The sequence below is a fragment of the Rhinolophus hipposideros genome (genome assembly GCF_964194185.1).
Source record: "Rhinolophus hipposideros genome assembly, chromosome: 24".
NCBI lineage: Eukaryota > Metazoa > Chordata > Mammalia > Chiroptera > Rhinolophidae > Rhinolophus > Rhinolophus hipposideros.
Window position 1 is genome coordinate 3,985,120 of NC_138070.1, and position 17,897 is coordinate 4,003,016.

General features: G+C 46.1%; 1 protein-coding gene across 1 annotated transcript in view; it reads right to left on the bottom strand.

The window, feature by feature from the left end:
* The window catches only part of DNAH10 (dynein axonemal heavy chain 10), a 125,750-nt gene that overhangs the window by 56,143 nt on the left and 51,710 nt on the right, over positions 1 to 17,897 (bottom strand). Inside the window, exons 31-40 of the mRNA XM_081037124.1 lie at positions 14,711 to 14,980; positions 14,390 to 14,573; positions 12,841 to 12,975; positions 12,087 to 12,239; positions 9,974 to 10,162; positions 7,297 to 7,443; positions 6,382 to 6,573; positions 4,744 to 4,862; positions 3,029 to 3,187; positions 325 to 460 (exon numbers count right to left, since the gene is read on the bottom strand). Coding sequence (XP_080893250.1) covers positions 325 to 460; positions 3,029 to 3,187; positions 4,744 to 4,862; positions 6,382 to 6,573; positions 7,297 to 7,443; positions 9,974 to 10,162; positions 12,087 to 12,239; positions 12,841 to 12,975; positions 14,390 to 14,573; positions 14,711 to 14,980 — 1,684 coding nt within the window. The remainder of the gene's footprint in view (positions 1 to 324; positions 461 to 3,028; positions 3,188 to 4,743; positions 4,863 to 6,381; positions 6,574 to 7,296; positions 7,444 to 9,973; positions 10,163 to 12,086; positions 12,240 to 12,840; positions 12,976 to 14,389; positions 14,574 to 14,710; positions 14,981 to 17,897) is intronic.

A 17,897-nucleotide genomic window follows, 5' to 3' on the forward strand; every position in this document is an offset into this window, starting at 1 on the left:
TGAGCCCTCTCTGACACAGCAATCAGTCAATAGATACTGTGTAAACCCGCTGAGGGAAGAAAGAGCAATACTTAGTGCGTTACCTGCAGATACGAGAGTGACCATCAGAAGAAACAGCTCAAGAGTGGCAAGTGGCTGCCTCTGGGGTACGGTAAAGAGGGCTGTGGGGAGCAGGTAGAGGACAGGAGGTGGCCTCACCGTAAACTCTTCCGCACTGTTTGGGTTGTCTGTAGTCCCCTGTATTGACTCCTACTTTAATAAATGTTTAAAATTGTTAACTAAAAGAAAGACTCGCTTTCGAAGTTACTTTCCATCCCCACTTGCCTCAAAGAGCAGAGCACAGTGAGTCTGAAGCCGAATGCGCTCGCCATTGGCCAACGTCAGCAGCTTGTTGTCGTCCATCACAGAATTCATGTTTTCCACCCACAGGGCGTCCACATCACCATCAAATAAAATGTACCTGCAGCAACCAAAGAAAGAGAGCCTTGGGTTCCCAGGAAGCGTCCAGCTGGGGTACTCGGTCTAACCTCCCCCATGCTTGCCGAATGTCTTTTCCCAGGGTTTCCTGGCCAGGCACTGAGATAGAGCGCCCAACTTGCTCCGGAGGTTTGATCCATAAAACAAAAAGTACATGAAAACTGTGTGAGTTAGTCACTAACATTTGAGAATCAGGAAACTTCCCCCCAAACCTGGATTGCTTGCTTGCTTCTCAGGCAAACTGGAAGGTCTGCATTCGGGCATGGGCACAACCTGCTGACGCAGACAGCAGCGGCCCCTGGGAATACAAAGTTTCACAGTCCACTCCATTCTTTTCTTTAATCTGAGACTGAGCATCACTGCTACTTATCACTGATTTTGACGCCTAGTTTCCTTATGGTAAAGTTAAGAGAAAAGGGAAGTACTTCATATACCCACGTGTACTGGGTTGAATGGTGGCCCCCCCCAGAAGATACGTCCATCCAAAACCTGTGAATATGATCTTATTTGCAAAAAGGGTCTTTGCAGATGTAATTAAGAACCTTGAGATGAGATCATCCTGGATTATCCAGGGGAAGCCTCGTCCATGACAAGTATCCTGACAGAGGGGACAGCCGTGTAAAGATGGAGGTCGAGACTGGAGGCTCGACCATAAGCCAAGGAACCCCTGGAGCTTCCAGGAGCTGGAAGAAGCAGGAAGGATTTCCCCCAGAACCTGCAGAGGGAGTGGCCCCATCTTTACTTTAGACTTCCGGCCTCCACAGCTGTGAGAGAATAAACTTCTGTTGTTCTAAGCCACCCAGTTTGTGGCAATTCATTGCAGCCGTCCTAAGGAAGCTAACCCACCATGTAACGTGGCCCACTTCCGTCAGCGATGCCACCTGCTGGGCCCTGGGAGAGACTGGGTTTATAAGCCCTGGTTTACACAGCGTCTGTCCTGGCAGGTCTACTTTGGCTCCAAGGCCTCAGGTGTTCAAACTACATGATGCTTCAGTTCTGAGGCTGTAATAGGTCACCTGGCAGCAAAGCCCATCTCCTCTATTGTGCTGAAATGGTGACTTGATATTGCTGCCATTTCATTCACTGACATGAGTAGTTGGATTTTTTGCAGCATTAATCTTTTGGTTTATTTTCTTTCAGTGTTTTTTAAACTTCTTCATTTTAAATAATTTCAAGCGTGCAGTGTTACAGGAATAGAACAGTACAAGGAACTCCCATGTGCCTTGCAACCAGATACCCCAACCGTCAATTTTTCTGCCACATCTGTGCTTGCTTATTTTCTGTCTCTGAATGATATGAGTATTTCCTAAGAACAAGCACCTTCTCTTACATAACCACGGTGCAATTATTAAATTCAGGAAATTTGGCATGCAGAAAGAATACTGTTATCTAATACACAGTCCACATTCAAACTTTGCCAACTGTCCCAATAGAAAGTGTCCATTTTACAGTGATCTTAGGAAGACAAGATTCAGGCTGCTATCAATCAATGTTAAAATCACTGGGTGAAGGTGTGATGAGGAATGGGTTGTTTACATAGTCTCCGGCTAGAGCCCCACAGGTAGCATAGCAACTGCAGAGAGAAAAATGTCAGAAATCACCTTAACCTGAGGATCAAAGTTAAAATCACTAATAACACAGTAAACCAACATCATGTGCTTCCAGTGAGATGCTGAGGACACCATGTCACTTCCGTGAAATCCCTACAAAGATGTGTAGCCTGCCTCCAACTATGAGGAAGCAGAGGACAAACCCAAACTGAGGGCATTCTGTACAGCAGCTGGCCTGGAATCTTCTAGAACGTGAAGGCCACAAAAGTTAAAGCATGAGGAACTACTTGATATTAGAGGATGCCAAAGGGAAAGGACAACTGAGCACAATGTAAATCCTGGGTTGGCCCAGAATTGGGGGAGAATTGCTAAAAAGAGCTTGTTCTAAAAGTAATTAACTGACTTCAGTGTTTTGTCATCTAAGGTTATTCTACTGATGGGGTTGGACTAGAATATAAAATCAAGGTCATCCCTGAGTGTCACAGGAACAACTAACCCTGGGAAAAGGTTTCTGCCAACAAAGCATTTCTGCTCTTGGCATCACGTGACCCTTGCGGCCACAGCGCATGGTGACACTAGCAGGGCAGGCATCGTCAACCTCGTCTACAGGTGAGAAAGCTCAGAAGGAGGTTCCAGCACTTTCCATGACGCTCTTCTGCCTTTCCTTGACTTACCTTGCCATATAGGCAGCCTGGCATGGAGGCTGTGTTTGAGGCGTGGGGCTCAGGCAGCCCAAGTCCCAATCTGTGGCCTTGGGATGAGTTCCTTACGTTCCCTAAGCTCAGCATCCTCGGGGTGAGCTGGGGACAATCGCAGTTGAGGAGGGTGATTGTGACAACACGTGAAGAGCTCTGAGATGGTACCTCGCACCTCGTGAGCAGGACCTCCAGCCTCTGACTCTAAGGCTGCTGGCATCCAAGCATGGAACTACAACACGAGACATCATCTGCCAACTCGCGTGAACTAACGCAGGCTCCGAGCCCACACACCACGGTACTCACTTGCGCTCCTTCTTATCCGTGGGCTTGTTGATCTCCCTGAAGATGTTAGATAGCACCCCATCTGTCCAATCTCGGGTGGTGGGGTCCAGGACACCGTACAGCTCTATAACACTCACGGCTTTGGGGTTCAGGATGTACAGCTTTGTCATCAGCCCAAGCCTAAATCAAAGGAGAGGCTTCAGCCGGTCTTCGGGAAACAATCTAGGCTACCCATGTGGGGGATTAGATGTTTGGGATCCAATTCAAAATTTAAAATACAATCCACACACACCACCTATTAGGGTTCACACTCACTGTTAAGGGCTTACATTAAATGCAAGGGAACCACCTTTCACCAACATCGTGGCCCCAGCACAAGTGAGGATGCGAGAAGCAAACTTTCATGTACATTTCACATTTCTGTGTACTACATACTCATGCATATGACATGTTTATATAAATATTTTGTAGCTAGTGTATAGGAGATAAGTCAGTCATCCAGATAAGGTAACAAGCCTCTGAACTCCCAATATTTAATCCCTCCTATTTACAGGATGACATTAACTCTGTGTTGCTGACTTTCTAAATCACGTACAGTGTTTCCCACTAAAATGCCTATAAATTCCCAAATCGCTATGGGATTAATTCATCTATAGAAAACTAAAGTTCACACAAACCATAGTTCATAATTAACAAAATAAATAAATATAGGGGTGGCCGGTTAGGGCAGTTGGTTAGAGCACGGTGCTCTTAACAACACTGTCGCTGGTTCGATCCCCACATGGGCCACTGTGAGCTGCGCCCTCCACAACTAGATTGAAACAACTACTTGATTTGGAACTGATGAGTCCTGGAAAAACACACTTAAAATAAATAAAAGTTTACAAAATAAATAAATAAAAATAACAGTGGCATACATATACACACACATGTGACATTCCTATAAATTATCTATGAATGAATTATTAAAGAAAAATACAGGATGGCTATGGCATAACCCACTTAAAATCAGGAAGCCACAGTCCACTGGTTTTCTCATAAGAAACATAAGAAATAAAAAGTGACTGTCACTCATTAGATTTTTACAGACTATCTAGAGATGTTAAAGCTGCAAAGACTATAAGGCTTGCTTTGATTTTTGCTGGAATAGTAGCATGCATTGAAGTTTTTCTAGAATCTAGTTATTGCTTAGGAGTAAAATGACAAGTCAGAAAATCTGTTACCAGTATAAAGATTATCAATTCACTACAGATGAATGAGATTTATGAGATTCTGCATTAGGAGTATGAGGTCACTTCTCCCTTCTAGCAGCATTGCTCCTGCAGGACTGATGACAAGAAGGCATTTAGGGAGGTGACACCCTCTCTTTCTGGCCACTCTGACGTCATGCCAGTGTTGCACAATGGGTGCTGTCCTGACTTACTTTAAAGGAGCAGCCTGAACACCAAGAAAATATGACTTAACAAGTTAATTTTTGAGGTATCTTTATAATACTGTTTGTGAAATACTCATTTCACAAATAAACCTACTCATAATCCGATGCACAAGAGGGTCCCTGCTTTGCCTTCTAAAATATGTTAAGTAAACCAGCAATGAAACACGTAAAGATGCTCTGAGCTTACGGGGTGTTTTGGACAGATTCACCTTCCCAAAGAGGACTAGGGGATGCCGCCCCCAGCCTTACTGTCGTCCCCAGCCCCCTGGCTACCAGGCCCTCCCAGGCAGGTCATACTCACTTGGTCTGAGCCTGACACAGAGCGTTAATGACCACGGACTTGCCCCCGCCTGTGGGCCCCACCACCATTGTTGTGTGGCGGGTTAACATGGTCTCGTACATCTGAATCACCTTGTCCACCTATGGGACAAAATCCGCGGCTGGGTGAAAACACGTTTTTTGTTTTGTTTTGTTTTTTTAAAAAACAGCTTCACAGAGCCATAAATCACGTACTATACAATTCATCCATTGCAAGTCTACAATGAAATGGTTTTCAGTGGGTCCAAAAGGTTGTGAAACGATGACCACATCCAATTTTAGAACCTTTTCATCACTCTTCCCCCTCAAAACACTCTGTGTTCACAGTCCGCTCTCCCACGCCCACCTCCCCCAGCCCCTGGCACACGTGAATCTACTTTCTGTCTCTAAGATTTGCCCATTCTCGACATACACATGGAATGATATGAATGGGGTCACACAATATGTGACCTTTGTGACTGGCTCCTCTCCCTGAGCATCATGTGTTCACAGTTCCTCCACATGGCCGCGGGCGTCAGCCCTCCCTTCCTCTTCGTGGCTGAGAGATATTCCACCGTGTGGAGAGACCACATTTTGTTCCACTGATGGACATTTTCCCACTTTTTGGCTCTTATGAATAACGATGCTATAAACATTCGTGTACAAGTTTTTGCGTGGACATATGTTCTCATTTCTCTTGCATAGATAGATACCTAGGAGGGGAACTGCTAGATCTTATGGAACTCTATGTTTAACTTTTTAAGGAACCAGATTGCTTCCGGAGCAGCTGCACCATTTTACAGTCTCACCAGAAAACACATCTTTTGAAACCACCACCTCCAGAGGACAATGCCAGGGCCAGGGACAGTGCAGAGAGCAATCTCAGCTGTGGCCAGGGCCCAACTGCCCAGGCCTGAGGCCTCCTGGTAGCCTGATGTCCCGAGGTGGCCCAACCAGAGGCTAACTTTTTGGTTTAATGACAACATATACAACTTACAGGCTTCGATGATCAAAATCCTACAGCAATATCTAAATTTAGTTTTTTTGTAAGTGTGACTATGGGGTACAAAAAGGTGGGGTGGGGAGAGAACATTAGGTAGCTGGGTCCCAAAACAAAATACTTAAGTTATCTGATCACATTATGCCAAAAAAAGAAAATAATGGGAAGGTTGTCTATCCATACAATGGACTATTATTCAGCCCTGGAAAGGAAGGAAATTCTGACACAGGCTACAACATGGATGGATCCTGAGGACATGCTGAATACGATAAGCCAGACACAGAAGGGCACATACTATATGATTCCACTTCTACAAGGTACTCAGAAGAGTCAAATTGACAGACAGAAAGTAGAATGGTGGTTCCCAGGGCTGGGGGACGGGGAGATTGGGGAGTAGTCTAACGGGGACAGAGTTTCATCTTGGGGCAGTGAGAAAGTTCTGGACATGGACGGTGGTCATGACTGCACAACCATGTGAATGTATCTACTGCCTGCCACCAAACTGCACACTTAAAAATGGTACAACGGTAAATTTTATGATATGAGTATTTTACCACAACTTATTTAAAAAAGAACTGAAAAGAAAATAATGGACAGCACGCAGAAGGAATCAGCGCACTGGCCTTTCCAGCACCGTTTTACCTGGACAGGCAGGATGACAAAGCCATTCTCCTCGAGCACTTGTTCCACTGCATCGTTGAAATCCGGGTAGCGAACGCGTGGGCAGTCGAGCCCAGGAAATAGGTCAGAGATCAAACCAAGGAAAAGAGGGACATCTGCAAACACGAACTTGGGAAGATTCATGTCTCGAAGGGCCCTCATAAGCACCACATCCTGGACGGGACAAAACACAAATGTCTTCAAAGGTATTTCTGAAAGACCTGTTAGCTAGTCTACAAATCCTCTTAGGAAATGGAAAACGAAACTTTATATAAAACATAAAACACACAGTGTCCACAGAAGTACGTGAGCAGTACTGACTGACTCTGCTTTAGAGTCAGACCCGTGAAAAAGACACATGATCGCTCTTCTCGCTTTTATTGCAAAGGGGAAAAAATTTTTTAAAAAAACTCCTGTTTAGGGGGTGTGGGGTGGGTGATGAGGGTAAGGGGGATCAAATATATGGTGATGGAAAGAGAACTGACTCTGGGTGGTGAACACACAATGGGATTTATAGATGATATAATACAGAATTGTACACCTGAAATCTATGTAAATTTACTAACAATTGTCACCCCAATAAATCTAATTAGTTAAAAAAAAAAAACTCCTGTTTATGCTTTCACGAGAACTGTGTTAATCCGCACACTTCCACCCCACCGTCCTGCAATGATAAATTATTAGCATTGAAGCATCACAAACTATGGTACTGGGAAGACATTGAACTTGACCTTACAGTAATTAAGTCAAATTAGCAGAAAACAAGGTAATGGTAACGGGCCAAATTAAGGCCAGCCAACCAAATGAAACGACAGCCTTGAGGAACAGTTTCTGTTGGGTGTTCTACTGTACGCCATCGTCCCCTTCCCAGGTGTCCTAACCGTGCTTGGTCCCCACCTCTTTAAGTTCCGAAGAACCTCTCTTCAGCTCACCAGCCATCACCAGCACTGATTTCAGGGCTCTGAGTCCAAAATCATAATGATGCTGCTTGGAGAGCTGCTCCCGGGCAAGCTTATACAGAACAGTCATCTTTTTGGCCAGAGTCTTTGGGGAGAAAAGATGATAAAAAAAAAAAAAAGAAAGAAAGAAAATGACCAAAGGAGTGCATTTGAAGCTGTTCTAAAACAGACCCATCTTACCACCATGGGTCTCTCACTTTTAACCATGACAATGAGAAACTAATTTAAAAGAACACCAGTTGTACCAAAATGTGATGAGTGTCCTTGAAAGCTGAAGAAGATCTTAACTGACTTAATTTAAAGACTAGAATCCATCCAACTTTTTAAATCATGGTGACCCTACTCCAAAAATATGCTTCCTGTTTATTTTGACCTAAACATATGAAAGCTTCTTCTCCTGTAACCATTTCTGAGGACAACTCAGCCACCTAGCCCACATCAAGGATTCAAAGCCCGCTGGTCCCGAAGGACGGCTTGGGCGTTTTGCTCAGGAAAACTAAGAACCAGAGATCTCAGCACTCTAGCTCAAAATCCAGACAGCATAATAAGCAGTAAGAGTCTTTAAAAAAAAATGCAGAAAAGCAACCTAACAACCCTTTCCGTTAAAAGCATTTGCTATTTTTTACCTTTTCCAGACTCTTCTAGAAAAAAATGTATGTGCATACTTTTATACATTTTAAATATTGACAAAGGATATATACGAGATATGACAAGTTCGAGAACTCATCCTAGAAAAAGTGCTATGTACCTCATTGCTGAATATCACTACGGTCACCTTCAAATTACTCCACCTTGGGAAGCTATGCACTGATGCCAGCACTTAGTCCACCCTTCAAAGCAGTTTTGGAACTCTTTTTCTGGAATGGCCATCAGAGCTGTCGTATTACTCTTGATGTCCTGAATGTCATCAAAATATCTTCCTTTCAATATTTCCTTTATCTTCACGTAAAGAAAGAAGTCATTGGGGGCCAGATCAGGTGAGTAGGGAGGGTGTTCCAATACAGTTATGTGTTTACTGAATAAAAACTCCCTCACAGACAGTGCCGTGGGAGCTGTGCATTGTCGTGAGGCAAGAGCCATGGATTGTTAGCAAAAAGTTCAGGTCGTTTTCGTCTTTTTCATGCAGCCTTTTCAGCACTTCCAAATAGTAAACTTGGTTAACTGTTTGTCCAGTTGGTACAAATTCATAATGAATAATCCCTCTGATATCAAAAAAGGTTAGCAACAGTGTTTTGACTCTTGCTTTGGACTAATGGAACTTTTTTGGTCGTGGAGAATTGGCTGACTTCCATCGTGCACTCTGACTATTTGTTTCAGGGTTCTGTTGGTATACCCACGTTTCATCACCAGTGGTAACACAGCCCAAAACACTGTCTTGCCTCTCCAAAAGGTCTTGGCAAACTTTGACTCTTCTTTGCTTTTGTTCATTGGTGAGCTCCTTCGGGATCATTTTTGCACACACCTTTCTCACACCAAGATTTTCAGTTAAGATTGTCCTGACTGTTTCTGTATTGATGTTTACTCAGTGGGCTATGCTTCTCATAGTTAGCCGATGATTTTGACACACAATTTGAGAATTTTTGTAATGTTTTCATCAGTTCTGCTTACCCTGACCTCTCTTCATCAGTGACACATTCTCTCCCTTCCGAAAAACAGTTAATCTATTTGTACACAGCCGTTTTCTTCATGGCATTATCCCCATAAACTTGGACTAACATGTCCCTGATTTCACTTCTACTTTTGCCAAGTTTAATAAGAAACTTAATGTTTGTTCATTGCTCTAATTCAAGCTCAGACATTCTCGTGATGGCACACAAAAACACGCAACAATGAGTGCCACTCAGCAAGACACCACCACACATTGACATGAACACAGCTGTGAGACACTGATGTCCGAAGGTTATGAAACCTTACCAAGTTGTTTGTACAGTGCTGCCAGTGTAAGCGCAGGGTGGCAAGTTCGCGAATGTAACTGTCAGACCTTGCGTGTGTGTGTGTGTGTGTGTGTGTGTGTGTGTGTGTGTGTGTGTGTATTAGAAGCCACATATTCTCAAGGGCATGAGGCTGAGAGAAGTTCCTCTCAAAGGGTTACATACTGTATGATGCCATATATAGAACATTCTCAAAGCTACACAATTACAGTGATAGAGAATGACTAGTGATTGGCAGTAGTTCGGGTTGCGGGGACGGTGTGACTGTTAAGGGGTAACCCCGGGACAGTTCTGTACCCTGATCGTGGTGCCGGTTGTTCTACACATGTGATGAAATGTCACAGAACTATACACACACATCAGAGAGAGAGAGACTGCCAAACCTGGGGGCGTCCAAAGCAAGTGTGTCCCTGAGCTAACAGATGCGCCACATTCGTTTCCTGGTCTGACAGTGTGCTACAGGCAGGCATGTGAGATCTCATCTTTAAGGGAAGCGGGGAGAGGGGTACATGGGAAACCTCCACTACTGCTACCACTGCTTGCAAGTCAAATTATTCCAAAACCAAAGTTATGATTTTAAAGCGAGAGAGACAAAGCAGGAAACTTGTGAAAGCCACACAGACCGGACCCGCCCCGAAGCCCCAGGCGGAGGCAGATGCAGGGCGCGGCCCCAGCGTCCCTCACCTTGGCCCAGAGGAAGCCCTCGGAGAAGAGCATGATCTCGCAAATCTGCTGCAGGTCGGGCACGATCACCACCACCGGCCTGAAGAGCGCCTTCACCGACTCGGGCAACTCCGTGCGGCCTGCGTAGCCGGGGTTCATGGTGATGAAGATACCCATTCGTGGGTCCAGTGAGATCTCCTGCCCTTCAAACTAGAGAGCGACAGGAAAGAGGGGGCTCAGGCTGCTGGCCCACCTGCCACACGGGAAGGGAGGCTTGGGTGAGCCGCGAGGCCATTCGTTTCCTGAGTATGAGGCAGTCCTCGTGCTTACGGCCTGCGTGTTCTGGGGGCAAGCCTACACTAACCCCAAACTCTGATCTGAATCAGGGTCTCTCCAATAGAGAAGTAGCTGGTGTTGGGAAAGAGTGCAGCCTGGGGCTGATTCGAGGTGCTGTGTGACCCCCAACAGGTCACTGAAACTCTCTGAGTCTTGGTTTCCTTTTCAGCAAGGTTGTGGTGATCCAATGAGACAACACATGTGAGAGCACGCAGCCCGCGCACAATGCGTGGATTTTCATTCTTGTGAGTTGTCATCCTTTCCCCATGCCATCTCCACCCACAGCTGGTCAACCCTTCCTACGGAACCCTTCTCAGCATCCTTCAAGACACTTTGTCCTCCAGGTGGCCCAGGTACCAACAGACTACAGAAATCGCTCTAGTTTGAATTTCTTTGATCTAAGTTGAGTTTCAACTATCTCAACTTTGCTACTAAAATATTACTATTTCATTTCTTTCAGTGGTCCACCAGATAGACAGAAAACAGAATATTTTATTTTTAGGAGACACAGGCTGCCTCAGTGACAAGAGGGCAGCCCAGCAGATAGCTGACGCTCCCTCAAGACAGAGGCCACTGTCGTGTCCCCTCAGTCTGCAGTGACACCACCTTTACCCAACTCCCCAATACCTCACGTGAGTCCCCGACCACCCTCTGGAGATGACAGACAGGCCTCTTCTTGGAAACACGGCTTCCAGAAGCCTAAATGCACTTACAGGTTCAATTTCTCTCCTATGGGAGCAGTAAGCTCAGCCCTACAATATTTCAGAAAAACTAATTAAAAGAAAACCAATCCAGAACTTTTCTGGAATCCTCAAATGTTCAACAGTATCCAGTTCACATAATCTCTTGACAATGAGCTGTACTGAGGTCTGGGGAGAAGGCAAGTGTGGTGCCGGAGGGCGGTGAGGGGCCGATGCCCACAACGGGGCCCTCACCAGCCCAAGCCGGAGCTGGGCCCTGAACCCCCAGTGAGACTCTCTCTGTAGGGCCCTGGAGGATGCCTAGGAGTTCTCAGGTGTAGGGGAAGGAAGGACAATTCCAGGCAGACAGGATGCACGCGGAGTCACAGGGCATGGGGTGTCTGTGACGTGAGTGTATGTATAAGGCGACGAGAGCACAGCCCGCAGGGGCAAGGACACTGGCAGGAGGAGGAGAACACGCTGGGACCACAGAGGACCCCACTGTGGGGAAATGGTCCGGCCACACTGGTCCCTGTTATCACGGTTACCTAAATTGTATAAGATCATTTTTCTCCAAATTCTGATCCAGCTGAATCTGATGCAACTTCACACAGACTTCTCAAAGTCACGTCTGCAAATGTGCTCTTGGATGGGAAGAGAATAGTGAAGTCTCAAAAGAGTTTTTAATTTGCTTTTTCATTTTGAAAACAACCTTTAGAATCCTGCTCGTTCTAATGTCCTAACATTACCAGGTATTTCTGTTCACCGTGAGAATTTCTATTGGAGACGTTCTGATTGACTGTAGTCATCATCTTTTAAGTCATATTTTCCTCAACCTTGGCAAGCCACTAAGAATGTTTTTTTCCTTTAGGAAGGGGCCTTACACACAACTCCTTTGAGAACACTAGTTATATGTCTCGAGTTAGTTTGAGGTCCTTAGACTATTAAAGTCCTTAGTTATCAAATATGCTAATAATTTTAGGAAACCCGGCCATCTCAATGTGAAAACAAAAACCTGGCAAATCTTCACCTATGGGAAGCCTGGTCTGGAAAGGGCCCACCATCTGATGTTGCAAAGGTAATCCAGCAAGCGTCCATCCTGGGGACACTGCGCTTACCTGGAAAGTGGACAACTGATGGATCAGAGCATTTCGGATGGTCTGGATCTGAGACGAGATGACTGACAGTACAGAGGCATCAATGCGATTGAACTCATCGAAGCAGCCCCAAGCCCCACACTGCGCAAGGCCAGAGAAAATCTTCCCGACAGCCTGGAACGGAAGAAATGTCAGGACAGGGCAATTTTCATCTTTCAAACTACACGCGACACACCGATGGAGAGATTTCCTAACTGAAAGGTAATGATCATACGACTTGCAGAGAAGCAGCCAGCCAGCCTCCCCACTGATGGATCTTTCGAGCAAGATTTCCAAGATCCCTCATAGGCCAGCTCCCATTCACAGGATTTTACTAATTAAGGATTTCACTGTGAAAACAAGATTTCTGACTTTCCTTGAGATGTTGAAAATCTAACCACACTGGGCGCACTTTCCTAAGTGGCAGCAATGGGCCGACCCTGAGCAGCGGCTCCCCCTTCAGACGAGCGAGTGCTGCTCTCCCGCTGGCCTGAGCCTCACCGCTCTGACTCACTCTCTCCTGACTGGTGGGCACTTTTGGTTCGGGACTCTTGCTCTAGCTGCTACTAACAAAGCAGTCACGGGACTGAGACCGTGACACTGACAGGTTTTCGTCTCTGTTCTTCCAGCTGTCCCCAGGTCATCGCATGGAAGCATATGAGATGAGTGCCCTCCTGCGGTGTCCCACGTTCAGCTCCCCGCCCAGTGACTGCCACCAGTGACGCCGAGGGCTTACTTTGTAATCCATGCCTTCGCCACAGTTGGTTACGACACAGAGCAAACCCAGGGCTTTGGCCAGGTCCTTGGTGGTCTCGGTTTTGCCAGTACCTGCTGGGCCAGCAGGGGCCCCACCCAGATACATGGACAGTGCCTGTTACAAGCCAAATGCAAATCATACGTTGTCTGATTCGTGTAAAGAAACAGGTGTTATTATCCAGTTTGGCACCGCAACAACGTAGCATAACATACAGTAATGGACAAGTTCATACCCGCCTTTTCTGCCAGTCACCACGTTTAGAATTTCTGTTTCCATTAACCTCTACTGACCATCACCACCACCACCTCCCCGCCCATTCCACAGGGACCAGTATGCTGGAAGCTGTGCCCACCCAGAGGCCAGTTCCCCCGCAGTTCCCAGAGCTGAGGCGCACTGGACACACCTGTGTTGTAAAGGAGTCACCTTTGCCAAAGAAAGGTCTGGCCCTTTGTCTCCAGAGCCTAGCAGCTGACCTCAAAGCCCTTGGAACACCCTGCCCAAGGAGAGTGACCTTGTCTATCTGGGGACCTTGGGGCCATGCAGGACAGACTCACAATGTGATTGATGGTGGTGGCCTTGGGCCACATGGAATCAGTCGGAGACTGAGGGCAGCCATTCAGGAGGTCGGTCAGATGTACGTGACCAGTCCTCAGCTAAAACCCTGGACACTGAGGCTTGGGTGAGCCTCGCTGGTGGCGATGCTTTGTGCCTGCTGCCCCACGGAGCCACCAGAAGAAACAAACGCAGTGGGATAGGAGCTGAGGCTTGCGCCTGTCACTCCCAGGCCCTCCTGTGCCGTTTCCTGTTGCTGATTTTGATCTGCATCCTTTCGCTATAATAAACCATAATCACGTCCATAATGGCCTTACTGAGCTCCGTGAGTCCTTGGAGCAAATTATTGAACCCGAGGGTGATTTCAGGGGCCGCCTGAACTTGCAACAGCCCAATCGCAAAAGGAGGCAATTACGTCATGTTCCAAATTGAAACTCCTCTACAGATTTGTAAACAATAATACCCCTTACTACTGGCGTTCGTGTGCTGAGGCTGCCATGACAAATTACCACAAACTATGGCTTAAAACAACAGAAATGTATTCTTTCAGTTCTGCAGGGCAGGAGTCTGAAATCAAGGTGACGACGGGACCATGCTCCCTCCAAAGGCTCTGGGAAGGACCGTCCTTCGCTTCTGATGGCTCCAAGCATTCCTTGGCTCGTCTTCAGATAACTCCAATCCTGCCTGTCTTCACGTCATCTTCCCTGCGTCGCTGTGTCCCCTCCTCTTCTTACAAGGACACCAGTCACTGGATTTGGAGCCCTAATCCAGGATGTTCTTATCCCAATCCTTAATGAACGAACTCTGCAAAGACCCTATTTCGAAGGTTACACTCTGAGGTTCCGAGTGGTCATGAATTTTGGGGGAGACACTGGTCAACCCAGTACAGTATCGCCACTACCACAGCCATGCTTAGAAAAAAACGCATAAATAACCACAGGTAAACGATAACCACGAGAGCCAGGTCCCCAGTCACCTGTGTCAGAGTCAGGTAAATCCGGTCCGTGAGGGGCGTGATGACCAATCTCCCGTTCAGGCCCATGTACTCATAGCCGTAGCCGAAGGTCCCCGTGCACTGGCGGATGTTCAGTTGGTCCGGTTCTCGGTCCCAGTAAAACCGCAGCTGACTTTCCCATTCAAACTCCCGGGCGTCGAGAATGCTGGAGGGTGAGACATGGGAGATGAATGAAGAGGGCGACAGTTGTGGGGGAGGGGAAGGTGGACGCAAAGGAGGCAGGAGAAACAGTGAGAGAGGCCCACGGATGAGAAAGACGCCACGGCCCTGGGAAGCCCTCACCTGCCCCTTATGAAAGAATCCACGATATCTCTGGCGTGCACGTCGATGATGAGAACTGTGTTGTATTTCTTTCTGTCGTTTCTGCTTAAAGGCATGGTTATGCGCATGACCAGCTCATCGATCTGCTGGTGCATTTTCCGGCCGTAGTTCTTCATGGCCTGCTTTTCCCCTTCCTGCACTTTATGGAACACATCTTCCACCTCCCAGGTCCACCACACCTGGCTGGCGGCCAGCACCACCATCCCTTGGTACATGAGCATCCAGTCGACTCTAAAGGAAAAGCACACCTTTACGAGATTTTTTCTAGGTACCAGTCTCATTTCCAGGGAAACAGTCTCATTAGAGCATTTATTTCTTTGATCCGGAATAGAGCAGGCAAAGTAAAAGCTTCAGGTAAGCAAGTGACAGTAAAACTCTTCAGGTGAGACAATAAAATGCCAGGTCAACCAGCATGCATGAAAAAGGTGCAGGTGCATGACCATGTGGAACGATGTTAGGTCACTTTAAAAATGTCTTTACAGACTTCCAAAAATACAAAAATGTATAAATGTTTTTAAAGTCCAATAAAAAAAAAAAGTAATACTCTGACAACGCTGCCCAGGTTTCCTGGTATAGCTTCCTGAGTCTCACTCGCTGCATTTCCCGTTCCCGTGCAACCTGGTCAGTTACACAACAGGTACGGGGAGGAGGGTCTACACTGTTGTTTCTCCACACACGGCATCAGCAATAGTCACCCTGCACCCTGCATGTCGCGTTTGGTGAACCTAACGCACATGCCTCTCGGTCAATGGCTGTGGGTCTAACCCAGTCTTTGTAAAAGCTGCACAACACTTAGACCACGCAAGTACCATAATTCCCTCAAACACTGCTTTACTGATGTCTAGTCAGGTTGCTTCCAGTCCTTTTGCCAACACAAGTATGGCGATTAACATCCCTCTACATCATTTGGCAAAGTCTAGAGACACTTTTGAGGGAAGGGTTGGCATCTAGTGTGTGGGATGACGCCAAACACCCTACAATGCACAGGACAGTCTCCCACAGCAAAGAACTATCTGGCTGCAGCTGTCCATAGCGCTGAGATGGAGAAACCCTGCTCCACATATAACCTGATGAGTCAGAGCTGTTTGGTGTTACAGGCAGAATCCCAATAGGAGGACAACCCGGCCAACGTACAGTGCACTTTTCTGGTGGTTTGCTTTAATAAAAACAGTCAAAATACTTTAAAAAGTTACAGCAACCCACACCCCACCAGCAATGCACAGTGCTAGCCTTCTCTCCACATCTTCTCCAGCACTGGTATTTATCACTCTTTTGATTTTTTTGCCCGTCTGAAAGGTGAAAAAACATATTGCATTCTACTGTAATTTGCAGATCCCTGATAACGAGTGAAGTCTCTCCTCTTTTCATGTTTATTGGCCACTTGGACTTCTCTACAGAGATACTAATTTCTAAATGTCTTTAGATACACCTAGGGAAATTTTTTTTCTAAACCATACTTAAAAAAATAACGGACCCAGAGCTATAATTTCCAACCCAGGAAAAGTGACTGTGCATTACTAGTCATTATCTCGATGATGTACAATTAATGGCAAAATAAATTTAAAAGAATATTGAAAACAATAAAAAAGAAGTATTAGGCTTTGCCATCTTGTTTTAAAATTGTGTGGTACATCTAAAACCTACATAGTATTTATAGTTATGACCATTACACACAACATACATAACAAAGGTGATAAAGGTCCAGTAGCCGGCACTAAAATGAGTAAGAAAGATGGACCTTGTAAAAGACCACAAACCCAGAAAAACATGACCAGAGAAAACAAGGTGACACAGGGCAGGGCTAAGGCGGATGTGGATGCCGTCCGGTAAGTCCCAGGACACTGGGTGCTTCCTGGGGCTACACACATCTGGCCCTGTCTTCTCAGCAATGCCAAAACATGTCTGCTCAAATAGACCAATATGCCTATTTCAACTACTCACCCCAGTTCCTTAGAGGCAACAAGTTCCCATGCTAAGGTAGAGGGGTCTCTGGGTGAAGAAAGAGGTGGCACGGACACTTGTCAGTCAATCGGGCTGCGTTCCGGGCGCTGTCTCCCACCAACCACACACTGTGACACACAGCAGTGCCCCGGCAGAGTGGCAGCGACAATGTGAATGAAACTGGCACAGGTATAAAATGCTCCCATGTGGTTTGAGAGCACTGCAGAGACTTGGAAGTGCTCAGTGATCACTGTTTCTGGAGGGCAGTGGTTTCTATCTAGTTCAGCTTTGAATATCGTCTAGCACAGTGATTAGCCCAGAGCAAGCGCCCAATAAATGTTAGTGAAATGAATGAATACAGCCAATAACACGCTGGGGCCACCTCCCATCAGCTCACCCGGGCTAACTGTCAAGTAGTCAGGAATTTTGCAAGCTGGTTGCTAAACTGCTTATCGTGACTGTATTCTATTTCTCTTTGAAATCAGCATCGTAGGAGTATTTACACCCTGAAAATGGGCACAGGCTTCTTACTTTAAGAAGGAAGTCTGTATTAATTAAAGGGAAAGTATGGAGGAAAGCACTTGATCCTTAGTGCTTTGTTTATTTGGAAAAAATAAATTACTCTAAATCAAAGCTTTTTTTTTTCCTTTCCGGAGAGCCAGTTTACCAGGACACCACTGAATAATATAGCTACACAACGCGATTACATAAAGATCTCAACCAATGTTACAGAACCTAAGAAAGAGCAAGCTCACAGTCATACAACTATTATGCTATGTTCTAATCATGTACTTACATGGACATTTCCAATCTGCAAAATGAAAAAGGAAGCGTAGAAAATCAAGACAATGGCGTTCTCCTAATAGTCAGGATTTTGTGTCAGCATAAGGTTCTGCCGAATACACCCCAACCTTCCTGGGAATCCCGCCCACGTCTAACAAAACAAGTTGTCCCGACACTCTGTGTACTGGAGTTCCACTGCACAGTTCAACTAAGCCAGCCCTGCTAGGCTCAGCGCCTAAGCTTTCAGGGCACAAAACTCAAGGAGTGAGTTTTTGAGACACTGAAATGTATTCAGTCTTTTAGAAGCTACTTGATTCATTAACTTATAGACAGAATCAATCCTACTAACACCAGGTTTCTGTGGGTCCCCAGGTTCGAGGTTCTCACACTTGAATGTGCTCAGAAATCCCGTGTGTCGTAAAAG